Source organism: Canis lupus, chromosome 27 (assembly GCF_011100685.1).
Source record: "Canis lupus familiaris isolate Mischka breed German Shepherd chromosome 27, alternate assembly UU_Cfam_GSD_1.0, whole genome shotgun sequence".
NCBI lineage: Eukaryota > Metazoa > Chordata > Mammalia > Carnivora > Canidae > Canis > Canis lupus.
The window spans coordinates 10,425,361-10,451,042 of record NC_049248.1 but is presented as its reverse complement, the minus strand read 5'-3'; the positions used below and the strand labels follow the sequence as shown (position 1 = coordinate 10,451,042).

At 34.6% G+C, this 25,682-nt stretch overlaps 1 protein-coding gene across 1 annotated transcript; it reads right to left on the bottom strand.

Annotated features, from left to right (window-relative positions):
* Positions 1–692: 692 nt before the first annotated feature.
* On the bottom strand, positions 693–6,025 carry KLRD1 (killer cell lectin like receptor D1). Its single transcript, NM_001048035.1, is given in 6 exon segments — positions 693–831; positions 1,685–1,788; positions 2,629–2,780; positions 4,323–4,385; positions 4,531–4,623; positions 5,983–6,025. Coding segments are annotated over 6 exon segments (540 nt in total). The 5' UTR covers positions 5,990–6,025; the 3' UTR covers positions 693–710.
* Between the last annotated feature and the right edge of the window lie 19,657 nt (positions 6,026–25,682).

The window sequence follows — 25,682 nt, the reverse complement described above, 5'->3', positions numbered from 1 at the left end:
TTACATCTTGGTGACCTTTTACCATTGGATAAGCATAAGGCAAGAAATGTGTAGAGTAAAAAGTAAGTATTGCAAATTCATGTGATCAAGTTTGGATCCTGTTTACCCATGCAAAATCTAAAAGCAATCACATGGGAACCACCTATTTGCACAAAGACTCAAAATTATTCTACAGAATCAGGACCATCAAGGAAAGAACACAAATATGTCCCCTCTAAAGTCTGATGATACACATGAGGATGCTATCATATGACACCTTAAGCTCTAAATTAAAAAATATAGATATCCAGAAAGAACTAAGCTCCAGAAAAGTGAGATGAAGATGGGACTTCCCAATTTACTATGTCTTATAAAAGAACTGAAATGACATTGATATATGTCATTTTATACAAATTATTTTATTTGAATTTCTGCAAAGAAAATTTATAAGAATATATGCTAAAAGTATATTAAATTTAATATTGAACATATACATTAAATCACAATATTCCTGAAATTCTTCACCTTGATGCTTTGTTATTGAAGTATAGGTGCCAAAATTTCATCAATTTGAAAACACATGACTTCAAATATATGAAAATTGTATCACAAGACATAATTTGAAACATTTTACAGGTGACAGGATAATTAGCAATAATTTAAGAGATACAGCCATGTTCTTAGTACTACTGATTCTTCTTCACTGCCCACTCTTTTGCTCCAAGAAATACCTACATAAGCTCTTGCTTACATATAAAATGACTTTTATCTTCACAGGATACATCCAAAACACTGTGGCTTGAGCTATATATTACACATTTCTTTGTATCAAAAGTTTGAATTGTTTGCAACCTGTAATGAAAAATAAAATGTTAACATATGAGAAAAGTAAATGAGAATATTCAGAGATAGTGTTTTATATTAAATTATAGAGCTTTTAAAAGCACTTGAATGAGATAACTAACATATTGAGTCAATTTTTTGTTGTTCAAGAGTGACATTTTCACAATTTCAGAGCACAGTATTATGAAAACTCAGTTATTGTCTCAATAATCAACATCATTAAGCTAAGGATTTTCCGTTTTTGCGGTTGTTATTTATGATTTTTCAATATGATATGCTTTGCTTCCATTTTGTTTAAAGATATACTGGATAATCTAGTCTGAGAAAACAAATCCAAGCAAAAAAATTATGATTGTCTGATGCTGCAAATCCCATCTTTACGAATGAAAATCAGATCCAAAGATTACAAATATACAGAAAATAAGTCCAAAATATTTGAAACATAAGAGTATGCCAAAAATAATGGGCTCAACCAGAGTAAAGACAATAATGGATATGCTATTTTCCCTGGCTTCTGTGAAGATGAGCATCTGTACATGCACATACACATCCAAGTGCTCATACAAGGCAAACAATTTCCAAAAAGGTCAAAAGTTGTTTTATGGTTAAAAGTACACCAACATCATGTCACTTAAGCATAAATGTGGATAATCCAGATGGAGCTAAAATTGATATTTTGTTAGATCTTCTATTTTTTCTGTATTTTCATGCCTTAGATAGGTTATCTTAGCTATAGAGTCCCAAATGTTACATTCTCTGGTGATATCTATAGATAAATTCCTAAGGAACAACAACAACAACAACAACAACAACAAACCCTAAAAAAAAAGAAATAAAAAGAACTTGTCTGTCAGAAACTTACAGATCTTGAGGGAGAGCCAAGCCATTTTCCCACAACCAGGTACCATTTTCTTTACTGTAATAGACTCCAATCCAGTAAAAATACTTACTGGAGCTCACAAAACGCTGATTGGAAACAGAGACAAACATATTACTGTAATTTGAATCTACTCTGGAAATAATGTATTTTTAAGAGTGTCAGCAGCACAGTAGCCTTTCAATCACACAAATTCCGATCATTTTTAATGACCAGTTTAGGAAGTATAGTCCCATGCCTCATTTTTCTTCCTTATCCTCCTATCTATTCATTTATGATATATAAATAAATACTACAAAATATCACATCTTAGAGGAATAAAAAACGTTAGAAAGAAGTAAGAGCTTTCATCGAACACCTCCTTCACAGAAGATTACAATCAAGTTTGATCCCATATCAACAGTATCTAGAGGACAAATTTCATGGATATAGTCTACTCAACTTATACTCAGGACAGGTACTCCATGCAGCTAGAGAAAGCTTTCACTTTTTCTTAAATTGGGTAATTTTTTTTTTATCATACTCTCCATACTTATCACACATTATACCTCAGAATGATGAGAGAAGATACATAATTACAAAAGAAATTATAAATTCAACTAATGAACAAAAAATTACAAAATTGTTTTTCAGTCTTTGAATAAAAATAATGGCCTATTATTCGTTCTTTGAATTCTCTCTAAATCGTTCCTTGTACTTTACCTGCAATCTAACTTGGTTTTTATTCCTATAATATAGATCTTTGACAAATTTTATGTTTAAGTTTTATAATGATTGTTTCAAGGCATAGTAAATAGTAAGTCATTATTTCAAATAATAATCATGCATTTACTATCTAATTATAAAGACAAAACAAAGTACTCAGCTTCCTTAGCATATTTTCCTAGATCAAAGAAAATGTAGGAAATAAGCCAGAATTAAATACATGCCAATTCATCTCTGTTTTGAATGTGAAGTAGACTGGAATTCTGTGAAGCACAGAAATCACGACTTTCTGTCCAAGATTTTAATTCATCAAAAAACAAGTAGCAGTTGCATTGGTGCCCAATCCACCTTTTTGGGCAAGAACAACAATCAGAGCCTAAGAGAAAAAAATAAAAGATGACTTAGGACATTCATTTTTCTCAATGCTGTTTACTCATTCAAAAATCAGTTGTTATTTATTCACTCCTTTCCACAAATATACTTTGAGTAAATACTACATATACCATAGTTCAGGGGCTATTGATATGAACAAGTCGGACATAACCCTTTTTCCTAATAGAGATTATATTCTAGACATAGGGTCAGAACTATATAATTTCAATCATTTACTAATTATGTTTAATGATAATTTTCATAAATATACACAAGATTAAGTCAGTATGTTAAAACATCAGGTAGCAGAGTGTAATTTGGAGGGTGGCTAAAGAACCTTTTTGAGGAAGTGACCTTAAGTTGAGCTCTGTTGTGTAAACAGGAGTAAACTAGATGAAAGAGATATTTAAAGGAGACTATTTTAGCATATTTTCTGAGTCAGAAAAAAAAATGGAACAAATTGGAGAATTCCAGTATGTGTATATTTTATTTTCAAAATAAAAATAAATAAAACAATTAGCTTGAAGATCATACAGTTTACCAGTGATAGCATCTTGAACATTTACTATCCTCAGTCATAAAAGTCAAGACACATGGTAGGCACTCAAATCTCTGTCAAATTAATGGTGTTGATGTGTAAGGTAGAATGGTGTTACTAGGAGCTGGAGAGTTGGGTAAATGGAGAGATGTCAGTCAATGGGGACACACTTCCAGTTACAATGTGAATAAGTTCTGTGGATCTCATGCACAGAGTTATGATTTCAGTCAGCAAAACTGTATTGTATACCTGCAAGTTGCTAAAAAGGTAGATCCTGAATGCTTTCACCACAAAAAAAAAAAAGAAAGAAAGAAATGGTAATTATGTGACATGATAGAGGTAATTAGCTAAAGTCATGGTAGTAACCATATTACAACATACAAGTGTATCAAATCAAACTGTTGATTATTTTAAACTTACACATCATTATATACCAATAATATCTCAATACAGATGGAAAAGAATGCTAAGAGAAAAAAGAATAAAGTGCTATATGAACAGAAGATGCTATATGTACAGAAGATGGTGAATAATTTGGAGACTATTTGGAAAAATACCTTAAAAAACTGGACTTTGAGCTGGCTTTCACTGGATAATAAGGGTTTAAAATTACAGAAATCTGTGCACTATATTCAAAAAGCAGAAGGAAAGGTAAAGAGATATAAAAGTATGGTCTCTGAGCAAAGCGACAGGTAATTAGGATTTACTGTAGTATTTACTGTAACTAATTTTTGATTTGTCACTAAAACATGAGCACATCTTTGGGGAAAATATGTCATTTCAAGCTAATATTTCCTTATTACTTAAATATGTGAATGATGCATTGTTATATACAATGTTATTTAATGTCTTTTATATTAGAGAATTATGAAACGTGACTATCTTACAATTAATAGGTAAATTTGTATTACTAAGTGTACTATTCCATCATTCTCTATGTGAGAAAAATAAGAAACTGTCTATTTCATCCTCTACCAACACTAAGGTTTTCCAAAGTATGGAACCTACCTTTTTGGAGTTCTGTGATTGGTCCTGGTGACAATGTTGGCTGAATACTTTCTGTAAGTAATACTATAAAAAATGATTAAAAATTCACTCCATTGGATACAAGCTCATGAAATAATAAAATATTACACATTAGTAAAATGAAACCTTTATTATTGAATGGTTTCACTACAGGTATGGTCTTTATACAAATTTGTCTAGAAAAACTTACAATTTTTCAACAAAATTCCCATTGTAGTCATCAACAAAAGGCATATTACTCCTAAGATCCCAGAAATCAAATTCCATAGAGTGGTCTGAGAAACTGTAATGAAAGAGAGATACAATGATGATTTAAAGAACAAATGCAAGAACTGAAGTTCTTAAAAGCAACACGGTGAGAAAGAATCCAAAACATTATTTGATTTGATAACCCAACCATCTTGCACTAGAAGATGACAATATCTCCTTCAAGACTCCTCTCAATATTCAAATTTTTATGTGGTGTAATTTATTATTTAGTGAGATTATCTCTAACTTTTCTCCTTTACCAGTCCTGGCTCAGTAAAGTGGATTTGCTATTTATTTCTAAATTCAACAAAGAAGCTTAGGGATCTGGAGTAAGAAGAAATCAACAGACATCAAGTTATGTTTTATGGGCTTACATAATAGATATTTTTGACATCTCAACAAGAATCACAAGATAATTCCTATTAAATAGATAAGAAACTGTAAGGTCCATTAATAAGTTACTTTCTCCAGGTATCAAAGCAAGTGAGTATTCGAGTCAGAAATCAAATGAAAGTTTGTCTAGGCCCAAAATCTTTTTTTTTTACTTAGCATCTTCTATCACTGCCACAATAGTACTTGAAAATGTGGCCTTCTATTCTCTACTTAAGAAATGTCCAGGGGTGCCTGGGTGGCTCAGTGGTTGAGCAGCTGCCTTCACTTCAGGGTGTGATGGCAGGGTCCTGGGATCAAGACCTGAATCAGGCTCCCTAAGGGAGCCTGTTTTTCCCTCTGCCTATGTCTCTGCCTCACTCTGTGTCTCTCATGAATAAATAAAATCGAAAGAAAGAAAAAGAAAGAAAAAGAAAGAAAGAAAGAAAGAAAGAAAGAAAGAAAGAAAGAAAGAAAGAAAGAAAGAAAGAAGAAAGATCCAACTGCATGTAGCTTTGTAGAGATTTTATTGGAAAGAGAAGATATGAGTACTCTACCTGGTATGATGTATGGGTAACAACTTAGGGTCCTGGATTCACTTCCCGGTACATTAAATTATGATATATAAGCAACAATTTTGGTTGAAACATTTGTTTGGAAAGAGCATTACGTTTTCTCATACCAAAAACTACTGCTTATTTGCATTTACCATAAAACAATTCAACATTAGATTTGGCATTAACATTAGCACACTTGCAAAGAGTCACTAACAGACAGCAAATTCAATTTGCATTCAGATTTAGAGCTATCCCTTTCAGAAGCCACTCTTTAAACCTGCTGAAAAAGCTTCACAAAATCATTTCTAAGTTATAGATAATCAGGACTGGAAAGCGCTGATACATGGAAAGCCTAAAAATATCCACTTTTTTTTTAAAAAGTACTGCCCTGAAATTGGCCACATCCCTGAGATACCTTTTCTGGTTTGTTTCATTTTTTAGAATTTTAGGACTTGGGTTTCACATACCTGCCATGAGAAATGTTCCAGTGTTGATGCCAGCAGGACACAATGTGTGCTTAATCACGAAGAATACTGTATTAGTCCACGGAGCTGAGCTGGAGGCTAAATAATCCAAAAGTCATGCATGAAGAAATTTCAAAGAAAAAAAGAGAAGAAATATTTATTTGAACAGTGTTCTTGAATCTTCTATTGGTGAATCTTCTATTGGTGAACAAGAAGCAGTAAAGTTACTAGCTTCTAAAATGTTCCAGGAACCACAGCACAGGCAGGAAATTCTCACAGTACACGTGTCATGCAAACCCTTTGACTATTATTAAAGAACATGAGAGGGATTTTTTTTTCAATATATGAATAAAAGTCACCTTAAAAAATCTTTTGGAAAATGGGAAATTTGGGGTTTTCACCCTTTGAGTAATCCAGGTAGAGATGAATTGTTATCCTGTTTCCTTTGTTTTCTCATCTAAAATTTCACACTCTGAGGCTTTACCTTGAGTGCAGTTCTACACATTGTAAATTCCCTTGGTCTTACCTGAGGTTAAATTCAAAAAAGTCTTCAGAAGAGCATCAGTACTACCAGACACTTAACACTTAACAAATTATGGGGGTGGGAAATGGAGCCATCCTCCCAAAACCAAGTATTAAGTGAACATCTGACCTAAAATGGTAGTGAGTTCATCGAAGAGCCCTGTTTAGAAAATCAAACATGTAAAATAATCCCAGTCCCTGAAGCCCCAATTGCACAAGGAATCATAGATTTATCTTTTTCTATGCAAATCTGGGCATGCTGCATTTTGAATAAAGTAAATGAATGCCATCAGACTCAGCTATTTAACTCATGCTCCATCCAACATTATTTTCTCTTATAACAAGCAAGTAATCACATAACCCATTTCTCTCACTCTCCCTTTCTTTTTGCCCATCCACTTATGGTTTATAAATCACCACCAAACTATACTTATCTTAGGAGACATCAGAACATAAATGTCTTAAACACTTCCTCCCTAAGTAATTAGATGTCCCATCTTGGGACATTTGAATTCAATGAAACTTTGTGGCTAAAGCACTTGCATATGTCCTATAATTTCTATAGTCAGCACAAGTTTCAAATACAGCCAAGCAGAACTTTTTTCCTTAAAATGATGGACTTTTATATTCATACCTCTAATATGGTTCCACATGTTCTACATGTTATTTCAGAGATGCAAAAAAGCCCCATTATTTAAAACAAATGGTAGAAATGAGTTAAAATTGTTATGATTCAAAAAAATGTTTAATCATTAAAAAAAAAAAACAATGGATAAGAATGAACTGCTATGGCTACAAGACAGGAAACAACAAATGTTGGAAAGGATGTGGAGAAAGGGGAACCCTCTTGCACTGTTGGTGGGAATCCAAGCTGCTACAGCCACTCTGGAAAACAGTGTGGAGTTTCCTCAAGAAGATAAAAATAGAGCTACCCTATGACCCAGCAATTGCAGTACTGGATATTTACCCCAAAGATATTGATGTAGTGAAATAATGAGACACCTGCACCCCAATGTTCATAGCAGCGATGTTCACAACAGCCAAACTGTGGAAGGAGCCAAGATGTCCTTCAACAGATAATTGGATAAAGAAGTTGTGGTCTATATATACAATGGAATATTACTCAGCCATCAGAAAAGACGAATGTCTATCATTTGCTTTGACATGGATGGAACTGGAAGGTATTATGCTGAGTGAAATAAGTCAATTGGAGAAAGACAATTATCATATGGTGGCATTCATATGTGGAATGTAAGAAATAATAAAAGGGACTATAAGGGAAAGCAGGGAAACTGAGTGGGAAAAATTAGAGAGGAAGACAAACCATGAGAGACTTGACCCTGGGAAACAGATTGCTGAAGGCAACCTGGTGGGGGAAGTGGTAACTGGGTGATGAGCATTAATGAGGGTACATGATGGGATAAGCACTGGGTGTTATACTGTATGTTGGCAAATTGAATTTAAATTTAAAAAAAAATGAAGTTCTTTTTTTAATTTAATGAATGAAGTTCTACACTATTTTAAAGCCTCCTGTTCGAATTATGATTGCCTATTTTTATCTCCACTCACCTAAAGTACAAAACATGAACCTAATCACTTTACTTTTTTTTATTTTAATTTTTATTTATTTATGATAGTCACAGAGAGAGAGAGAGAGGCAGAGACATAGGCAGAGGGAGAAACAGGCTCCATGCACCGGGAGCCCGACGTGGGATTCGATTCTGGGTCTCCAGGATCGCGCCCTGGGCCAAAGGCCCGCGCCAAACCGCTGCGCCACCCAGGGATCCCTAATCACTTTACTTAAATGAAACATCAACTGGTAAGAATATTGAATACATATTTTTACTCATAATTAAACTATTTTCATGGGAACGCAAGTGTTTGCATTCTAATATTTAATAAGTCTATTTTTACTAATTGTAAATTTTCCAAAGAGTTTCTTAACCTTTTCCCAGAAACCTGAATCTTATGCCATTCAAGTAATTTGGTAAGGAATCTTATGTCAGTTTTATAATGACCATTTTAGGGTACAGGGAACAGCCAGATAATTTGTTCAAAAGTTCATGCAATATCTAACAATCAAATCAAAAGTATTCAGCTTAATCTTGAAGTATTTTTCAATGCCACCCAAAGGAAAATGTGAGACACTCAGTTTGAGAAAATATTGATTCCTCTCTACCCTTTACCCAAAATACACTAAAATGCCAGCTCCTTCTCATTTATACTTCATTACTGGAACAGAACAGAGAAACAGAGGAGGGAGAGACAACTTCAGAAAGAAATAAAGGACTCATATTAAAATTGAAATTTGAGCATGAGCTTGTAGGATAAATTGGACTTGGAAATACAGAACTGTGGTTACTGTAACGTGATAAATACATAACAGACATGCCTCAAACCAAAACCTAAGTAAGATGAAAAAAATTCAACACACATATTTTCTTCCCATCTTTTTTAACAAAATATAACAGACATATTGAAAAGTAAGAAGAACAAAAATTCTAATGAATTATCAGAGGCAACACTGGTATCTACCACCCCCATCAAGAAATAGAGCATTTCCAGCACCCCAAGATCTTTCTTCACTTAATCTGGTAGTTACTACTATCTTTCTCATTCCAGGTATCACCATCATCCTGACTCCAAAACTATCTTGACTTAAAATGCAAAAACTACCATTTTGAAATTTACATGACTAGAACAATATAATATAAACTATTTTGTGTTTAGCTTATTTTCCTCAAGTTCTTGAGAGAGTCATCCAAGGACTCTCTGCCTCTGGTTGACACTGAGTAGACCAGATGCAAATTACACTGGAGAGGGCTCAAATTTACCCAAAACAAAATGAATAGTAATGATCATCTAAAGGAAATGCAAGGCATTAAATTTCTAAAAAGATGAGCTTCAGGAAGTTGTTTGCCCCTTTCAATAGTTTTTTGTTTTTGTTTTTGTTTTTGTTTTGTTTTGTTTTGTTTTTTCTTAAGACAGGTCTTTGAATGAGTCTACCACTGATCAACATGTAAAAGTTTATTTTGAAGCACCATGAAAAGAGTGAACTTACTGTGTACCAATTATAATCAACTCAAGTCCAGGTTTATTAAGAAAGAATGTGACAACAGATAAGCAATGACTCCCATGAGCTTTGATTTGAAAAAAAATGAGCATATCCACCATCTCTGAAGTTATTCTTTTCTTTTCTTTCTGTTCTGGTGAGCTCTTTCTGAGTCTTATTGTTTTAGTTGTGGGTTTGGTGGTCTTTTTTAGGCTAGTATTGTCTTTCTTTCTATTCTGTATTTATTCTTCTTCTTGTCTGTTCGTCTCTTCCTTCTTTATGCTTTTATTATTTCTCTTCTTTCTTCTTTCTTCCTCTTCTTTTTTCCCTTTCTTTCTTTCTTTCTTTCTTTCTTTCTTTCTTTCTTTCTTTCTTTCTTTCTTTCTTTCTTTCTTTCTTCTTTCCTCTTTCTTTCAGTAGGCTCCACACCCAGTGTGGGGCCCAATGTGTCACTTGAACTCATGACCTTGAGATCAAGACCTGGGCTGAAATCAAGTCAGGTGCTTAACCGACTGAGCCCCCAGGTGCCCCTCAATTTGCTATTTCTTATGTGGAATAAATTTTTTATTAAAGAAAATAACAGAATTTGACTTTATAAAGAGGACAGTGTACCATAAGAAAGGGAAATGAAAATAGCTAATGCTAATCTTCTGTTAACTTCATTTTTTTTCACTTTTTCTAATGTTACAATGAATATAGATTGACAAAAAGTTGCAAAATTAATACAGTACAGGTAGTTTCCTGGTACCCTTCACTTAGTTTTCCCTATGGTAATATCTTACACAGAGTACAATTTCAAAGCCAAGACATTGACATTCATACAATCCATAAGGTATTCAGATTTCACCAGTTTTATATGCATTTATTTGCTTGAGTGTGTGTATGTGTATAGAATTATGCAATTTTGTTTTGTGTATACATTTGTACAGCCACCATCATGTAATCTTTGTTTTTATATTTTAGAAAGTATTTACCACCATTTATTTTGTTATTCTGGAGTTTGGTTGTTAAAGAAAAGGCAAATAAATGACTGGAATTTTTCCTTAGTTTACCAATTTTTACTTTAATAAGTTGACTTCGCAGGGGAAGTTTTTAACATTTATTGAGCACATATCGCATGCCGTTCTAATGTTTGATTGAACGTCTCATTAAATGTATGAGCATACATTTACCAGTACCAGTACATTTAATCCTAGTGATGTACTTGGGCATTTTACTATTTTATTGATGTAGAAATTTATTAACACACCAGATATTCTGTTTTATCCAATACTTTCTTTAATGTAAAGATTATACAAGTAAACCTAGCAATAGACCACCTTTGAATATTCTTGTCCGAGACTCTGACATTAAACTGAGTAACCAGATTCTTACTGGTCATTCAGTTCTACCAGTAGAACTTTCCTAATAATTGACTAGGATTGTTCTGTATAGGGTCTTGCTCTGGCCTTTTCTAAGGGATTGATATGATCATTTTGTAGCTCCATCAAGTGAGGAAATATTTGCCATTAGTAGAAATGCTGATTTTTCAGTTCTTATTCAGCACATTGTTATTTATTTATTTATTTATTTATTTATTTATTTATTTATTTACTTGAGAGAGAGAGAGAGAGAGCATGAGTGGGGGAGCAGCAGGCAAAGGAAGAGAGAGAAACAGACTCCCTGCTGAGCAGGGAGCCCAACCTGGGGCTCTCAATTCCAGGACCCCAGGATAATAACCTGAGCTCATGGCAGATGCTTAACCAACTCAGCCACCCAAGTACCCCTCAACATATTGTTTTAATTTGATCACTAATTTGTTACCCAATATCTGTGCAACTATATTATGGGTTTTAGATACTTCATTGTTGCTTTGACAAGTAGGGTATCATTTTACAGTTGTGATTTAACTGATAGTTACAAATTCAATCATGGATATTAATCAAAGATGTTACACAAGAATCTTTCCTTTTTCACTCATGAAATTAAAGTACCAGGGCAGGCACCTGGGTGGATCAGTTGGCTGAGTGTCTGCCGTCTGCTCAGGGCATGATTCCAGGATCCTGGGATGAAGTCCCATATCAGGCTCCCTGCAGGGAGCCTGCTTCTCCCTCTGCTTATGTCTCTGCCTCTCTCTCTGTGTCTCTCATGAATAAATAAACAAAACCTTAAAAAAATAAAGTACCAGAAAACTGCATTCCATCAAAAGAAATAGATAAACAAGCAACAAAACCAAAGAAACAGCCACCTCTGCATCTGGTTCAGGAATTGCTTACTCAGATCTGGATGAAAGAAGCAAAATAATGTGAAAGTTTTGGATATATTTAGATATTTCTCAGCACTTAACACTGCATAATAGCTATTTTATAAAGTAAGATGTCTACCACAGGAAAAGAAGCATTCAAAATAATGTCCTAATTGGTAACATAGATTATGGATAAAACATTGGCAATCTCTGATTATTAAGGGCAGAGAGGAGTTGATAAAACCAGAATGGAAAAAAAATCCTACAATTTGTTTCTATATTTCTTAATTTCAGCCCATAAAGCATATCTCTTCTCATTAATAAGTCCCTAAACAGGAGACTTGAGTAGAGTATATGGCCCTCCTGCAAGAGTTTCAGAGTTTGTTAGCTGTGGCTTGTCTATTCCCATGTAGATGGAAACAGTTTATTTGTGGTGAGCTGTTGGGTGGGGTTTTAGGTTCTCACTCTGAAATAACACCAAAGTGACAAATTGTTTACTTCCTAAAGTCTAAGATTGACGTATTTTTACTACGTATCTGTGAAATGGCACAGAGCCTCTTTCTTGACCTTTAGACCAAAACTATATGCATTGTAAAGCCCTATGATGGGTATTTCTTGATGAAACTTGAGCATAAAGAAAAGACAAGGGAAGTTAAAAGAATTCCTTAAGAATAGTAAGACACATGAGCACCAAACAGGAGATTATTCAGATCAGTAAAAAGTCTGTCAGTCTGGAGAGAACTCACTTTTTAGTTTTCATACTGGTCTCTCATCCAGTGAGGGTCAATAAATTTATACATTTCCCAAATCCAACAGCCTGAACTAAATCTGAGGAAAAAGAGGCATATAAAAGATTATTCTTAAAAATGTTATAATGTGTCCCTACCTAATTCTTTGGTAGAGAAGGAGTATTTTATTTATTTATTTGTAATTTAAGTTTTTAATGTGAATCAAGTTACATAAAAACAAGTACATATTTTTGGTGGTACATAAATTTGGCAAGAAAAGAAAATGAAAAAAGGTAAGGAAAAGAAAGAAAAAAGAAGAAGAAGAGGAAGGAAGGAAGGAAGGAGAAAGAAAGAAAGAAAGAAAGAAGAAGAAGAAGAAGAAAAGCGGAAAAGAAAAAGAAAGAAAGAAGGCCTGCACGAAGAAGATAAGCCTCCCCCCCTCCCTCTCCCCCTCTCCCCAAGAAAGACTCCTCCCGAAGAAAAAAGCCCTCCTCCCTCCCTCAGAAAGAAAGAAAAACGAAAAAGAAGAAGAAGAATGAAAAGAGAGAAAAATTATGAGTGGTGCACAACTGATCTATTAGGCTCAGTTTCCAACATTTCTAACATTCTAGTTTTTCCATTTGTATCATTTTTCTCATTCCTTAATAACACCAATAGTAATGATACCTAACACTTTATTTTCCTTTAAATTCACAAGATTTTCACAATAGATGTTACATATAACATATTTCATATTTAATAATTATCTGTAAAACAGTTAATTTTTCAATTTACTATATACCAGGCTTTGTGTTATGTTTGCATAATTTATTTAATTTTCATAAACCCTATATTACCGATAGCATTATTTCTTAAGTTATATAGTTGAAAACACAGAGGATTATCAAGGGATAGATCAAAATGTAGAGAGTCACTTTGTGTAACTACAAGATGATGTATATTATTTTGCCTCATTTGTCCTGGTAATATTGAATCTTCAATTTTTAGACACATTAATAACCACCGATGTCTGGATGCATATTTTCTATATAATAATAATAACCTATATTTACATATGTCTACAAATACATAAATATTTAATGTTTAGGGGCACCCAGGTGGCTCAGTCAGTTAAGTGTCTGCCTTCAGCTCAGGTCATGATCTCAGGCTCCTGGGATCAAGTCCTGAGTGAGTTGGACTCCCAGCTTAACAGGTAGTTTGCTTCTCCCTCTCCCTCTGCTCCTCCTGTCCCACTTGTGCTCACCCCCTCTCTCTAATAAATAAAAATCATTGAAAAAATTTTAAAACATTTAATGTTTAATAATAGATGTAATAATATTTAATAATCACTAATATGTAAATATATTCACACACACATACTTGACTATGTACTATTTGTTTTTATGGAGGTTAAACCTAGATATCAACAGATAATTAAACTAAGTTGTCACCAAAACTTTTAAACCTCTAATTGCTTTCAGTATATGCTTTGTTTCCTGGGTTGCCTATATTCATGCCTCTGTCTTCTAAAAAACATGACTTATTTTTTCAATCTGTCTATAAATGCTAATATCTATTTGTGAATTTAATGATACTCTCAGATATAAAATAATTCACTTGGAGAGATATTGGTACCAAAGTGGATGGTTCTTTAAAAAATTATTTGTTTGCAGTTAGATTTCATAGGAAAAAAAAAAAAAGATTTTACCCTACTTCCGTGTGTGTGTTTGTGTGGTGGAAGAGGTGACAAATCTTTAACCAGAAAGATATAAGTGCAAAGTAAACATTATAACTTATCAGTAGTAGTTAAAGATTAAAAGATATTTACTATTCACCACATGTGAATATCATGTTTACAATATTCCAGGCAGGTAGAATGATGAAAATAAATGTTACATCTTATTTTAAGATCTCTGTCTAGTGAAAAGGTTAGAAAATTATAACACAATTTTTTAATAATAGAGAAGGGGTGCATCCAACATGCTGTGAGACAGTAGAGTTAGATCTGGTGAATCAGCTTCATGACATGAAGCAGAAAATACAAATTATGTCTTGGTTGGGGTAAACCTTCTTTGCCAGTGATAAAGAATTTGATTTTTTTTCCTGTAACCTTAGAATAATAAAAAATATTTATATTAGGGATCCCTGGGTGGCGCAGCGGTTTAGCGCCTGCCTTTGGCCCAGGGCGCGATCCTGGAGATGCGGGATCGAATCCCATGTCGGGCTCCCGGTGCATGGAGCCTGCTTCTCCCTCTGCCTATGTCTCTGCCTCTCTCTCTCTCACTGTGTTCCTATCATAAATAAATAAAAATAAAAAAAGAAAAAAATATTTATATTACATATTTATATTACATATACTACATTTTATAATTGACTTATTTAATGTGAATTTTTCCTGGTTATAGGCACCTCCAGAGTGCTGAAAATTTAAAAAGGGAACAGGAAAAGCTTGTATTGTTTACTTTCTCCCAAGTTATTTAAATGCAGCTAATGCTCATAGTCTTTGTAGTGACTGGTATGAGAAGAAATGTGGGTGTTCTGTGTTGTTATTTCACTATGCACACTGTAAGAATATTGATTAGTAGGCTGAGGTATCCGAGAATATCATATGTTGGCTATTTGCTTGGTTGTACCATTAAAGTGAAATACTAAATAATTTGACATTGCCATTGGTTAATCTGAATGAGTTTCATTCTTCCTCTTCAACAGTAAGGAACAAAATCCCATGTTCTATGATATGAGAATTATAAATTTTTACAGATACAGATTAGGAACAGCTCTGATGCAAAAGTGAGCTGACATCTGAATGTATTAAAACCAGTATTTCAACATTAAATCACTATTTAAAGGTAGTTCATTGGGGCAGCCCAGGTGGCTCTGTGATTGAGTGTCTGCCTTTTCCTCAGGGCATGATCCCGGGGTCCAGGATTGAGTCCCACATTGGGCTCCTTTCAAGGAGCCTGCTTTTCCTTCTGCCTATGCCTTTGCCTCTCTCTGTGTGTCTCAAATAAATAAATATATTTTTTTTAAATAAGGCTGTATATCAGATTAGTCTCTGTTCTGTGTCCAGTAATGATGTAGAACAAACACCACAAAGACACAAGATACAACTCAGGGAAACTCAGGAAGTAGGCTGTACATGGTGCCCCAGACTCTGTTCATACTATAGAGAGGCACGCCTGAGTGGGTACAAACAAAGCCAGTGTAGATAGGGCAATATAGGAAAGCAATCTTGATTTCTTTCAAATCCATATGTTTATAAAGAGGTTGAAGATGTCAGGAAGAATCTAACCTAAACTAGATTCACAAAATCCTACAGTAGGCTAACACTCAGAAAAATACTTAATGCTAAGGGAATAAAAGTCAACAGTGAAAAATATCTTTTATCACAGATACAGAAGATATGCAGTAAAAAATTAGTAAAACACAACAAAAGGGTACAATAAAACATTTTGGGTAACAAATTGAGGTTTATTATGGATCTCTTCTCACAGATCAACTTATATCATTTTGAATATTTTTCAGCTCCAAATTTAACCTCTTATGTTTAAAAATGAATTATTTATACAAAATGTTAATTCTATAAAGATGTAAACCAAGAAAATGCAAAAAAAAAAACAAAACAACAACAACAAAAAACCCAGAAGTATTATTATTGAAACTAGGGCTACCCTCCCATTTAATTCTCCCCACACTTGCCTTGGAGGATTAACGTTTGCCACTTTTAAAAATTAAAAGCAATTTATTTAATAATCAACATCCATTATAACATCCAAAATCTATGATTTTTTAATTGAAGTATGGTTAATATACAATATTATATTAGTTTCATATGTACAATATAGTGATTCAACAGTTCTATGCATTGCTCACTGCTCTCCATGGTAAGTGTACTCTTGATCCTCATCACCTATTTCACCTATCCCCCCACCCATCTTCCCTCTGGCAATGACCAGTTCTCTATATTTAAGAATCTGTCCTTTTTGTTTGTCCTTTTTTCTTTGTTTGTTCTTTTGCTTTGCTTCTTAGATTCTACATATGATTGAAATTATATATTTGTTTTAATACTCACAATTCAGTACATCTGCTTGAGCTATATTCCTATTTCCAGATTTTGCTTGATTTTTTTTTTCTGAACCAGACCAATCCAGTGAAAATAAATCCTTTTTGATTGAATTAAATTCTATAAAGAATCTGAACTCATAACATTGTAAACATCGGGCTTGAACCATTTTACTATCTTTGCATCTCTGGCACTTAATATCAGTGGGCCACAGCAGATGCTCAATGTTAGTTCACGTACATTGACTCAAGACTAAATTGGTAATTGATTAATATGATAAATTATTATAATGTGACTCCCAAATACTATCTTCTTCTTTTCATTCCCTGTGCTCTCCCCTTCTGCTTTGAATCTGAACTGACCTTATTAATTGCTTTGAACCATAGAATGTGGTAAACATAATGTTTCTCAAGTTCTCTGACCAAACTTTTAAGAGACCCTGAATCTTGTTCTCTCTTGTGAAGAACTAAGTTACCATGTAAAGAAGTCTGGGTTTTTCACTGCGTCTGTATCTTTGGAGTAAATCCCCAGTAGTGAAATTGCTGGGTCGTAAGGTAGCTCTCTTTTTATGCTGAGTGAAGCAAGTCAATTAGAGAAGGACAATCGTTATATGGTTTCACTCATATGGGGAATATAAAAAATAGTGAAAGGGATTATAGGGGAAAGGAGAGAAAATGAGTGGGAAAAATCAGAGAGGATGACAAAACATGAGAGACTCCTGACTCTGGGAAACAAACAAGGCTTAGCGAAAGGGGAGGTGGGGAGTGATGGGGTGACTGGGTGATGGGCACTGAGGGGGGCACTTGATGGGATGAGCACTGGGTGTTATACTATATGTTAGCAAATCAAACTCCAATAAAAAATATACAGAAAAAAAAAGAAGAAGTCTGGGCTATCATGTTGGCAAGGCCACATGGTGAGAGATCACAAAGGACGAATAACTATGAAGGGTAAGAAGTCTGAGAATAAAGACCAAGGATAGACAGGCCTCAGCCTTGCAGATATCCTAGCTGAAAGGCAAGACAGGATTAATGGAATCATAAAGGCTTCCATCCTAAGAGTAGTTCTATGACTGAACCTGGCCAATATCATATGGAACAGAAAGAAGGGTTATCCCAGCTGGGCCCTGCCCAACCAACCCATAGAAATATGAGAAACAAAATATTTATTGCTCTAAGTCATTAAATTTTGGTGTGGTTTGGCACACAGCAAGTATGAGATAAGCAAGTAGGTTCAAAGGCTCTCTCAAAGAAAACAGAACTTACTTCAAATCTTTACATTGTCTTGTTCCATAATTTTCTCTAAGAGTTGTATGTTCTTTCATTCCTTCACATGTATCATTTTTACATATGTTATCTAAAGCATTTCTAAGAAATCTATCGCATCTTATCTAGTCAGGGAACTTCAGTTTTATTTCCATTTTAATTATAATTTTAATTTTAGTACATCCTTAGTGTTCAGTCAAATCACACATGTAAAATATATTCAAAAGAAACATTTATTTGTACATTAAACCTAATAAAATGTTAAATTTAAAACAAGAATTTTGGAGTAGTCATTTTTGGAATCAGTAACAAATCTGATTCATTAATCACAGATTTTCTTTAATTTACCTTCATATCTAAAGTGTTTCCTTGATTGTTAATCTCTGTCTCTCTGATCCTGTCTTTAGCATTTTCCCTATGCTGTGTGATATTTCATCTTTTTATGATCACTATTGCATACATATTTTCTTCTTTTTGTTTACAATTTTATTTCATTCTATCTCCATTTATCTTATTTTTTTACAAATATAAATAACAAACTTTACAATATAACCAAGGGACATCTGGGAGGCTCAGTCGTTTGAATGATTCTCTCTTGATTTTGGCTCAGGTTGAGTTAGGGACAAACAGGGCTAGGCAAGGCTAGGTAAGAGGCCATGGAAGCAGGCTCACAAAAATCCTAAAAATGTTGAGGCATAAGGAAACCAGAGATATAGGAACAAGCCAGACCACTCTGCCCTAAGGTGTGTGTGGGGAGAGTGTCTTGTTATAACAGCCTTTGTGACCAACAAAGAATCAAGACAGCTTGCATGGTCAATATCTACATTGAAAAAAAAAAAAGAAGAAGAAGCACTTTTATGAGAACATGTTAGTTCTGAGTGGGCCAATTGTAGTTTGATATAAAATATTTTTCTTCCCATTTAATCTGTGTTTATAATTAATGACTCCAACTTATTTTTTTCTCATTTTTTTTCCTTAAATGAGATGCACTAATTGCAGGTAAAATTCTATATTCAAACTACTCATTGAATTGGCATAAACCTACATAGTGAATAAAACAGCATGAATAATACAGCTTCACAGACTTAGTCTGGGAATATGAAAGATCTAAGTTCAAAGTTAAGCTCTACCACTTTCTAGTTTGGTGAATTAAATAACAATGACTCAGCCAGAATTCCACAATTTCTAACATTTTATGTTTATTTAACACAGTGGTTTGGGGATGACTAAAAAATTGATGAGTGTAAATTACCAGATACAAAATAATTATGCTAACCTACAAAAGACTGATGGTGTTTTACAATCATTAATAGTTATATAAAAAGGACAAGATAAATGCAGATATCATAACAAATAAAAAAATAAGATCACTAATTCCTCCCTTTCATGTGGAATGTGGAGTTCTGTAGATTGCTGTTCTCTCGAGTTTTCTGCATGACAGATAAGTTGTAAAGGTCTTCCCCACATGCTGGGCATTTCCCTTTCTGCAACCAGCAACAGTTGTCTGGAAAACAAACAGTCCTGGAGTCATTCAAATAAGATGTCATGCTGGGCTTATGCTCATTGATGTGAATACCATTTTTTATCACACCCTTTGAAGTTGCAGGAAATACTGACAATATAGGGGACATTAAACTATACACAAGAAAAAATAAGCAAGATTCTGAGCTCATTCAGAGTGCAACAAGTGCTACTCTGAGAACAGGAACTAGAGAATGAGGATGGAGAAGTAGAAGGGCGAGGAAAGCACACTTCTCTTCTGTCACTGAAATCACTGTTCAGATTTGGAAACCATCTTTTCGCTGGACACCAGTAAAGTAATGTTCTTAACAAAAGCATAGATAATGCTTTAAAGTATTAAAAAAACTAAAACAAGCTAGAACTAAAATTATTCTGATCATTTTCTGATAATATCCCTCCAGTGGAGACTCATGTGATGTTACAGTTTATTACTGACGTTATTTGGAGTTTAACAATATTCTATCTGTTTTCTAAAACTTCCAGGGTTGGAAAATAATTTGAAGATGGTGAAAGGCATGTATCTATTTTCAAAAATAAACATATTATGTTAGCAAATGTGCTTATTTTTCTCACTTTAAGATGCAAATGGATTAGTAAGACAGCAGAAAGCTGTGTTATGTGCGTTCACGAGCTCCTCTAGTCTGAAAAAAATGCTTTTGCATAATAGAGAGTTCCCCACTATCCACACAAAACTTTTCTCCTTGTTCTAGAAGTTAATCACTTTAGCTAACAAGCACAATTATATATGTAGTTGAAACTATATGAGAAATAATGTTGGAGAAATATAACAGTTATGTGCTTTTTAATTTTAAAAGAATAAAAGAATAGATTTTTCCTAAATCAGAGATGCTCAAACATGTTAAGACCCTGGACCTCATTACAGTCTTAAAAAGTATCTCCTGTGGTGGTTGCTAAAAGGTTATTTCCAAACACTTCTGATATCAAAAGCCTCATTGCCAATTTCTGTCTAAAGCATCACTACTGTTACTAATATTCAGAATTGACATCGAGATGCTGGAAATTACATACATTTGTAGAAAAGATATTTCTTATCAGTGCAGAAAATGCCAATATGACCTCTATTTGCTAAAGAAACTATTGGAATGAGGGCAGCCTGGGGGGCTCAGCAGTTTAGTGCCGCCTTCCACCTAGGCTGTGTGTGATCCTGGAGACCTGTGATGGAGTCCCATTTCTGGCTCCCTGCATGGAGCCTGCTTCTCCCTCTGCCTGTGTCTCTGTCTCTGCCTCTCTCTCTCATGAATAAATAAATAAAATATATTTTTAAAAAAAACAGAAACTATTGGAGTGAATGATTCGGATATTTTATGTGCTTACTGTACCATGTAACAGAAAGGGAAAATGTTTTTACCATTTGCGTATTTTTTGCAACCTATCATGAAAAGTATGAGTGTTGAGCCAGAGAATTTTCTAAGTAATTTGCATTTATGCAAACACCAACAAATACTTATTATATGTTATGCACCCTTCTAGGTACTTCATAAATAATTCATTTAATAACTGTAATGATCTCAGACATATCCTTCCATTCCCCTAGTGGCTCTTTAATTTAACTTCAAAGCTGTGTCTTCTGCATATCCATCTTGGTCTCTACTGAGTTTTTAATCATCTAAAAGACCAATGGGGTTTGTTATATGAACAGAACTGTATATAAATGGTTATGGCACACCCATGCAAAAAGACAAATTATTTTTAATTAAGAAATTGCTATCACTTCCTCTGTGACAAATTGTTAAATCCTGTTAATACATATCTAAGTATGCAGAAAAGGCGGTGAGAGAGGAAAGTTCACATGCATGTATTGAGCTCTGACTCTAAAATAGCTCCTGCCTTGTCATTACCTATTGCTGGGAGGCCTGGCAGAAAAATATAGCATGAGAGTGGGAATTGTATCTGTTTGGTTTGATTCTATGCCTCTGGCTCCCAGAATCATGCCTAAGCCACAGCAGATTTTAAAAATAATAATAACTGTTTAATGAATAAATGTGTGACTACAGAAATGGAATCAGGTGATAAGTAGATTTATAAAAATTGAATGACACTTAAAAACCAAGTGAAGTCTGAAGCAGCACAACTGCCTCTGAAATGGGAGAGCTACATTCTTGTCTCACGGAGTCAAAGAATGAATCTCACGGACAAAGCAGAGTGAGTCAAGCAATAGAAGTTTATTAAGTGAGGATACAGAGAAACCTCTCGGGAATGAGAGGGGTCCTGACAGGTTTGCCACTGAGAGCCTGTAGTGTCAGTCTTTTATTGAGAACTGACTGGGAAGTTTGTGGCCCTGAGATTCTTGTGCTGTCTTGGTTTGAGTTAGGACCGGTGATAACATCATTAATGGCTTACTTCTTCTTTGGGGTCTGGTTTTTCTTTGTTGTTCACAGATGTCTGTCATAAAAAGGCACCCTACTCGACCACACCTAGGGCAGGGTGGTCTGGCTTGTTCCCTTATCTCTGGTTTCCTTACACCTCAGCATTTTGGGCATTTCTGTGAGCCTGATCACATAGTCCCCTATCTATCTCTCCCTACCCAGCCCTGTCTGTCCCTTACTCACCTCAGTAGCATGGAAATTATGCCATCAGTGGAATAATCTAATGTGAACAAGGCACATAGAGAATCTAGAAAAATAACACATAGCTGAATGAGCTGACAATATACAGGTAGAATGTTTAGAATTCAAAACCAATTTCTAATTGAAGACAATCAGGTTATCTTTTTTTCTGTTCTTCAGCCTGCTAAATATGAGGTGTCAAAAGTCAATAGTTTCAAGTGTCTGATTCTGTTTTTGTTAGATCTGTAAAGTTTGATATTATTTTCATCATCTGAAAAGGTAAAAGGCAAAGAAATAGTTTATTAGAAATATACTGTAAGGATAGTTTAATGTATCAATATAAGGATATTTGTAAATACTTTTATCACCTAATAAGTGTTCAAAAATATTAGAATATATGCATATATAACATATGTAATATATAGGTGTGTGTGCCCGCATGTGTGTGCATGTGTGTGTATGTGTACAGGGGCCATTAAATACATTCAGTTTGGAGATTAAAGTTTTTCGAGAAAGATGTCTGAATTTGGATATGACTCTGGATCTTTTGGCCAGAACTTATCAGCAGCTCAGTACACACTATATGTGTAAAGGTGTGCTTACAGTGCAGAATATTTCCAACCACAGATTTGCTGCTACTTAAAATAACGTTTAATGCCTTTGCTAGCCTTGACATGACTGTGCAATCTGGGGGATGGTGAATGGGTATCAGGCAGAGGAAATAGCATGTCTGATAAAAAGAACAAAAACTACTACAAAATATATTGGGAAGCGAATCAGTTTACCTGGTCAAGGAACAGAAGATAAGGCTTAAAGAGGAGACAAGGAGAGCAAAAGTGAAGTTTGCAAGCCTGGATGTGGAAATCATTATCACTGTAATGTCATTTTCTGTGTCATTATCATTTGAGCCAATGGTGACCACAGAAAATGACCCTAAAATCAGAACTATGACAGCATTTACTCACTAAGAAAGGAGGAAGGAAGAAGAAAGAGCCAAACACAAAGAAAAATAACACGATGTTCATAAATCAGTGATTAGGCTGTAAATACTTGAGTTATACTTTACATGAGGTTTTTTTTTTCCTGGAATTTTCTTCTAATAAAATATGCTTACTGGTAGCATATTTTATAGATGGAAAAGGTGAATAAGTAAGGACACAAAAAAGCCAACATTTAAGCTGCAATGGAGAAATAAAATGGTGAAATAATACAATACAGAAGTTACTGAGGTGCCTGTGTACATAAAACTTTGTGGAAAGAATTGTTTCTCCCTAAATTCCTCCTGAACTGTGATCATAACAAAACAGTGACTGGAACAGAGAGTTTTCAAAAGAGAGGCCAATTTATGTAAGAGGAAAAGAAAGTCAGCATATGGCGAAAATAATTCCAGGAATATAGGTGTGATGCAATTTTGGAATATAGGTGAGGTTTGGTGGAGTGAGGTCGGACGACCCAGAAAGAATTCTTGAGATGCAAAACTGTGGTTCTATTAAAGCATGGGGACAGGACCCAGAGGCAGCTGCTGCCCTGGAGTTATGAGGAGCAACTGATTATATATACTTGGGAGAGGTAAGGAAAAGAGATGTTTTCAAAAGAATTTTTGTATGCTAAAGAGGCCCTACAAAATATTGGAGGCCTTGCCATTGTTAAGGTTGTTTTTCCCTCTAGAGAGGCATTAACATTAAGACAGTTGGGAGCTTCCTTCTGGAGGATAGGTTATTGATAAGAATGCTTTTTTGTCTTATAAATCTCTAAAATATTTGTAAACTGAGGGAGATTCGGGTCTATAGGATTTTAATCTCTATAAATTAACTATTTGTTTTTCCTCTCTCTTAGCTATAGGGAAGCCAGGAATGCCTGAGGACTCACACAGATCCCACCTGGGGCCTGAGTTACTTATGGAGTGTCAGTTTGTGCTTTGTCCTCAGTGAGCCTTCTGTTTCCTCAACAGGTGAATCAGTCATGATTTTGCTGAGTGTTTTAAAAAAAGTAATCCATCCTTAGCAATCAGTAGCAAGACACCAATACTTAAATGTCAATTTAGCAAGAACACAATCTAAATAAATTCTAAAGATTTTATTTTATAAATAATAGTACAGTCTTTTTGAAAATAAGAAAATGTTATCCTAATAAAGGTGAACATACAACATCACTATCATACTGTACCAACAACACCAATATAGTCAAAATATAAGAGGTAGAGACACAGAGAGAAATCAAGCAAAATAGATCAGAGGTGGTTGTTTTTCATACTGTGGTTTCTCACCATCTCTTTAAAAGAATTAGAACTGAAAATTAAGTGAGGTGTAAAATACAAATATAGTCCCTAATTCTATTCTTTCCAAAATCCCTGGAAGGAAATGTATTTTGAGATTCACAATTTTGTCTTTTAAAAAATTATTTGTGAAAAAAAATTGTGCATATTCATATATAAATTAACTATAACAGTGGAATTTGGTGGTTCCCCTATAACACAGCACAGCATTATTTCCTTAGCAAAATATATAATGCCAAAAGCATAATCAACAGAGTTCAGGTTTTGGAGCTAAACTAATAAAAATATTTTGTCTTATAGGTATTTGTTTTTTAGCATTGTAGATAAGCGAGTGGGAACTTAGATCTCCCATGTCAGTATATGCATTAAAGCTACTCAATTCTCTCTTCAAAAACTACTTTTTTAAAACTCCTTTTCCTTCCATATGCAGATTCATATTGATAATTTATCTGAGAGATCCTACCCACGTGTTAGAGTAAGGAGATTGACATAAATTGGATAAGATACATTTATTCTCTTTACAGAATATGATGCTAACAAATTATACTTTTACTTGGATATGAGAAGCATCTGTTCCCAAATATTGTGATTCTATGCTGTGGTCAATCTGGTTTCTCTCACTGTGTCAGTCATTCTCCTCTTTGCCCTCTGTGGCCTTTCCCTGCTCTGCTCATATCTCAGCATGCTGATTCCTGCAAAACACAACTCACAGTTCCCATAGCCAACCCGCTTCCAGTTAGGTTCAGTCCATGGGAGCAACTGGCTTAATATTCAGGAGGTGGGAAGAGGGGAGAAGCATGGTGTGTTTTCTTTCCTCTCTGCTTCAGGTTTTATCTCTTACCATGGCTGTACATATCATGTGGTCCTGCCAAACAACAACTGCCTCTTCTTCTCAGCTCCCACCAGGAACCACCCACTGTCATCTCAGTTCCCACCATGTGCTTCTAGGGAACCCTCCTGCTCCCTCTGTCCCTCCATCTCTAGGAACAGCACCAACTTTCTGTTTCAATCATCTCTATGCTGTCTTCATTGTCCTGTTACCTTTCATACTCTCCAACTGCTTTATAAATATTTTCCTATGTTAAATTCCCTTCATTTGATGACCTGGCATCAAATAGTGGACCCACTATCCTGTTTCAAATAAGATCCAAACTATTTGCCACACCTTAACTTCCATGACTGTTCCGCTGGGTCCTCTTTCCACCTCATTGACTGCTCCAGTCGCAGTGCCTTCTTGCTCTTCCTCAAAGCATGCAGTCTTACATCTTAGATCTTTTGCATGATTTGTAGGGTTCCACCCCAGCTATTTTGAAACCTTGTCCCCGCACTTCATTCAACCCCTACTCAAATGTCATCCCCTTTAAGTTGTAACTACCTCTCTGACCACACTTTATAAATTTGTGCTTATTTCCATTCCACATGATCTATATTATCTCCTGCAACAGATAAAGAGGCCAAAGCTCCTTCATAGGACCAACAACTGAAACTCAAAATCTAAAAGGGACTC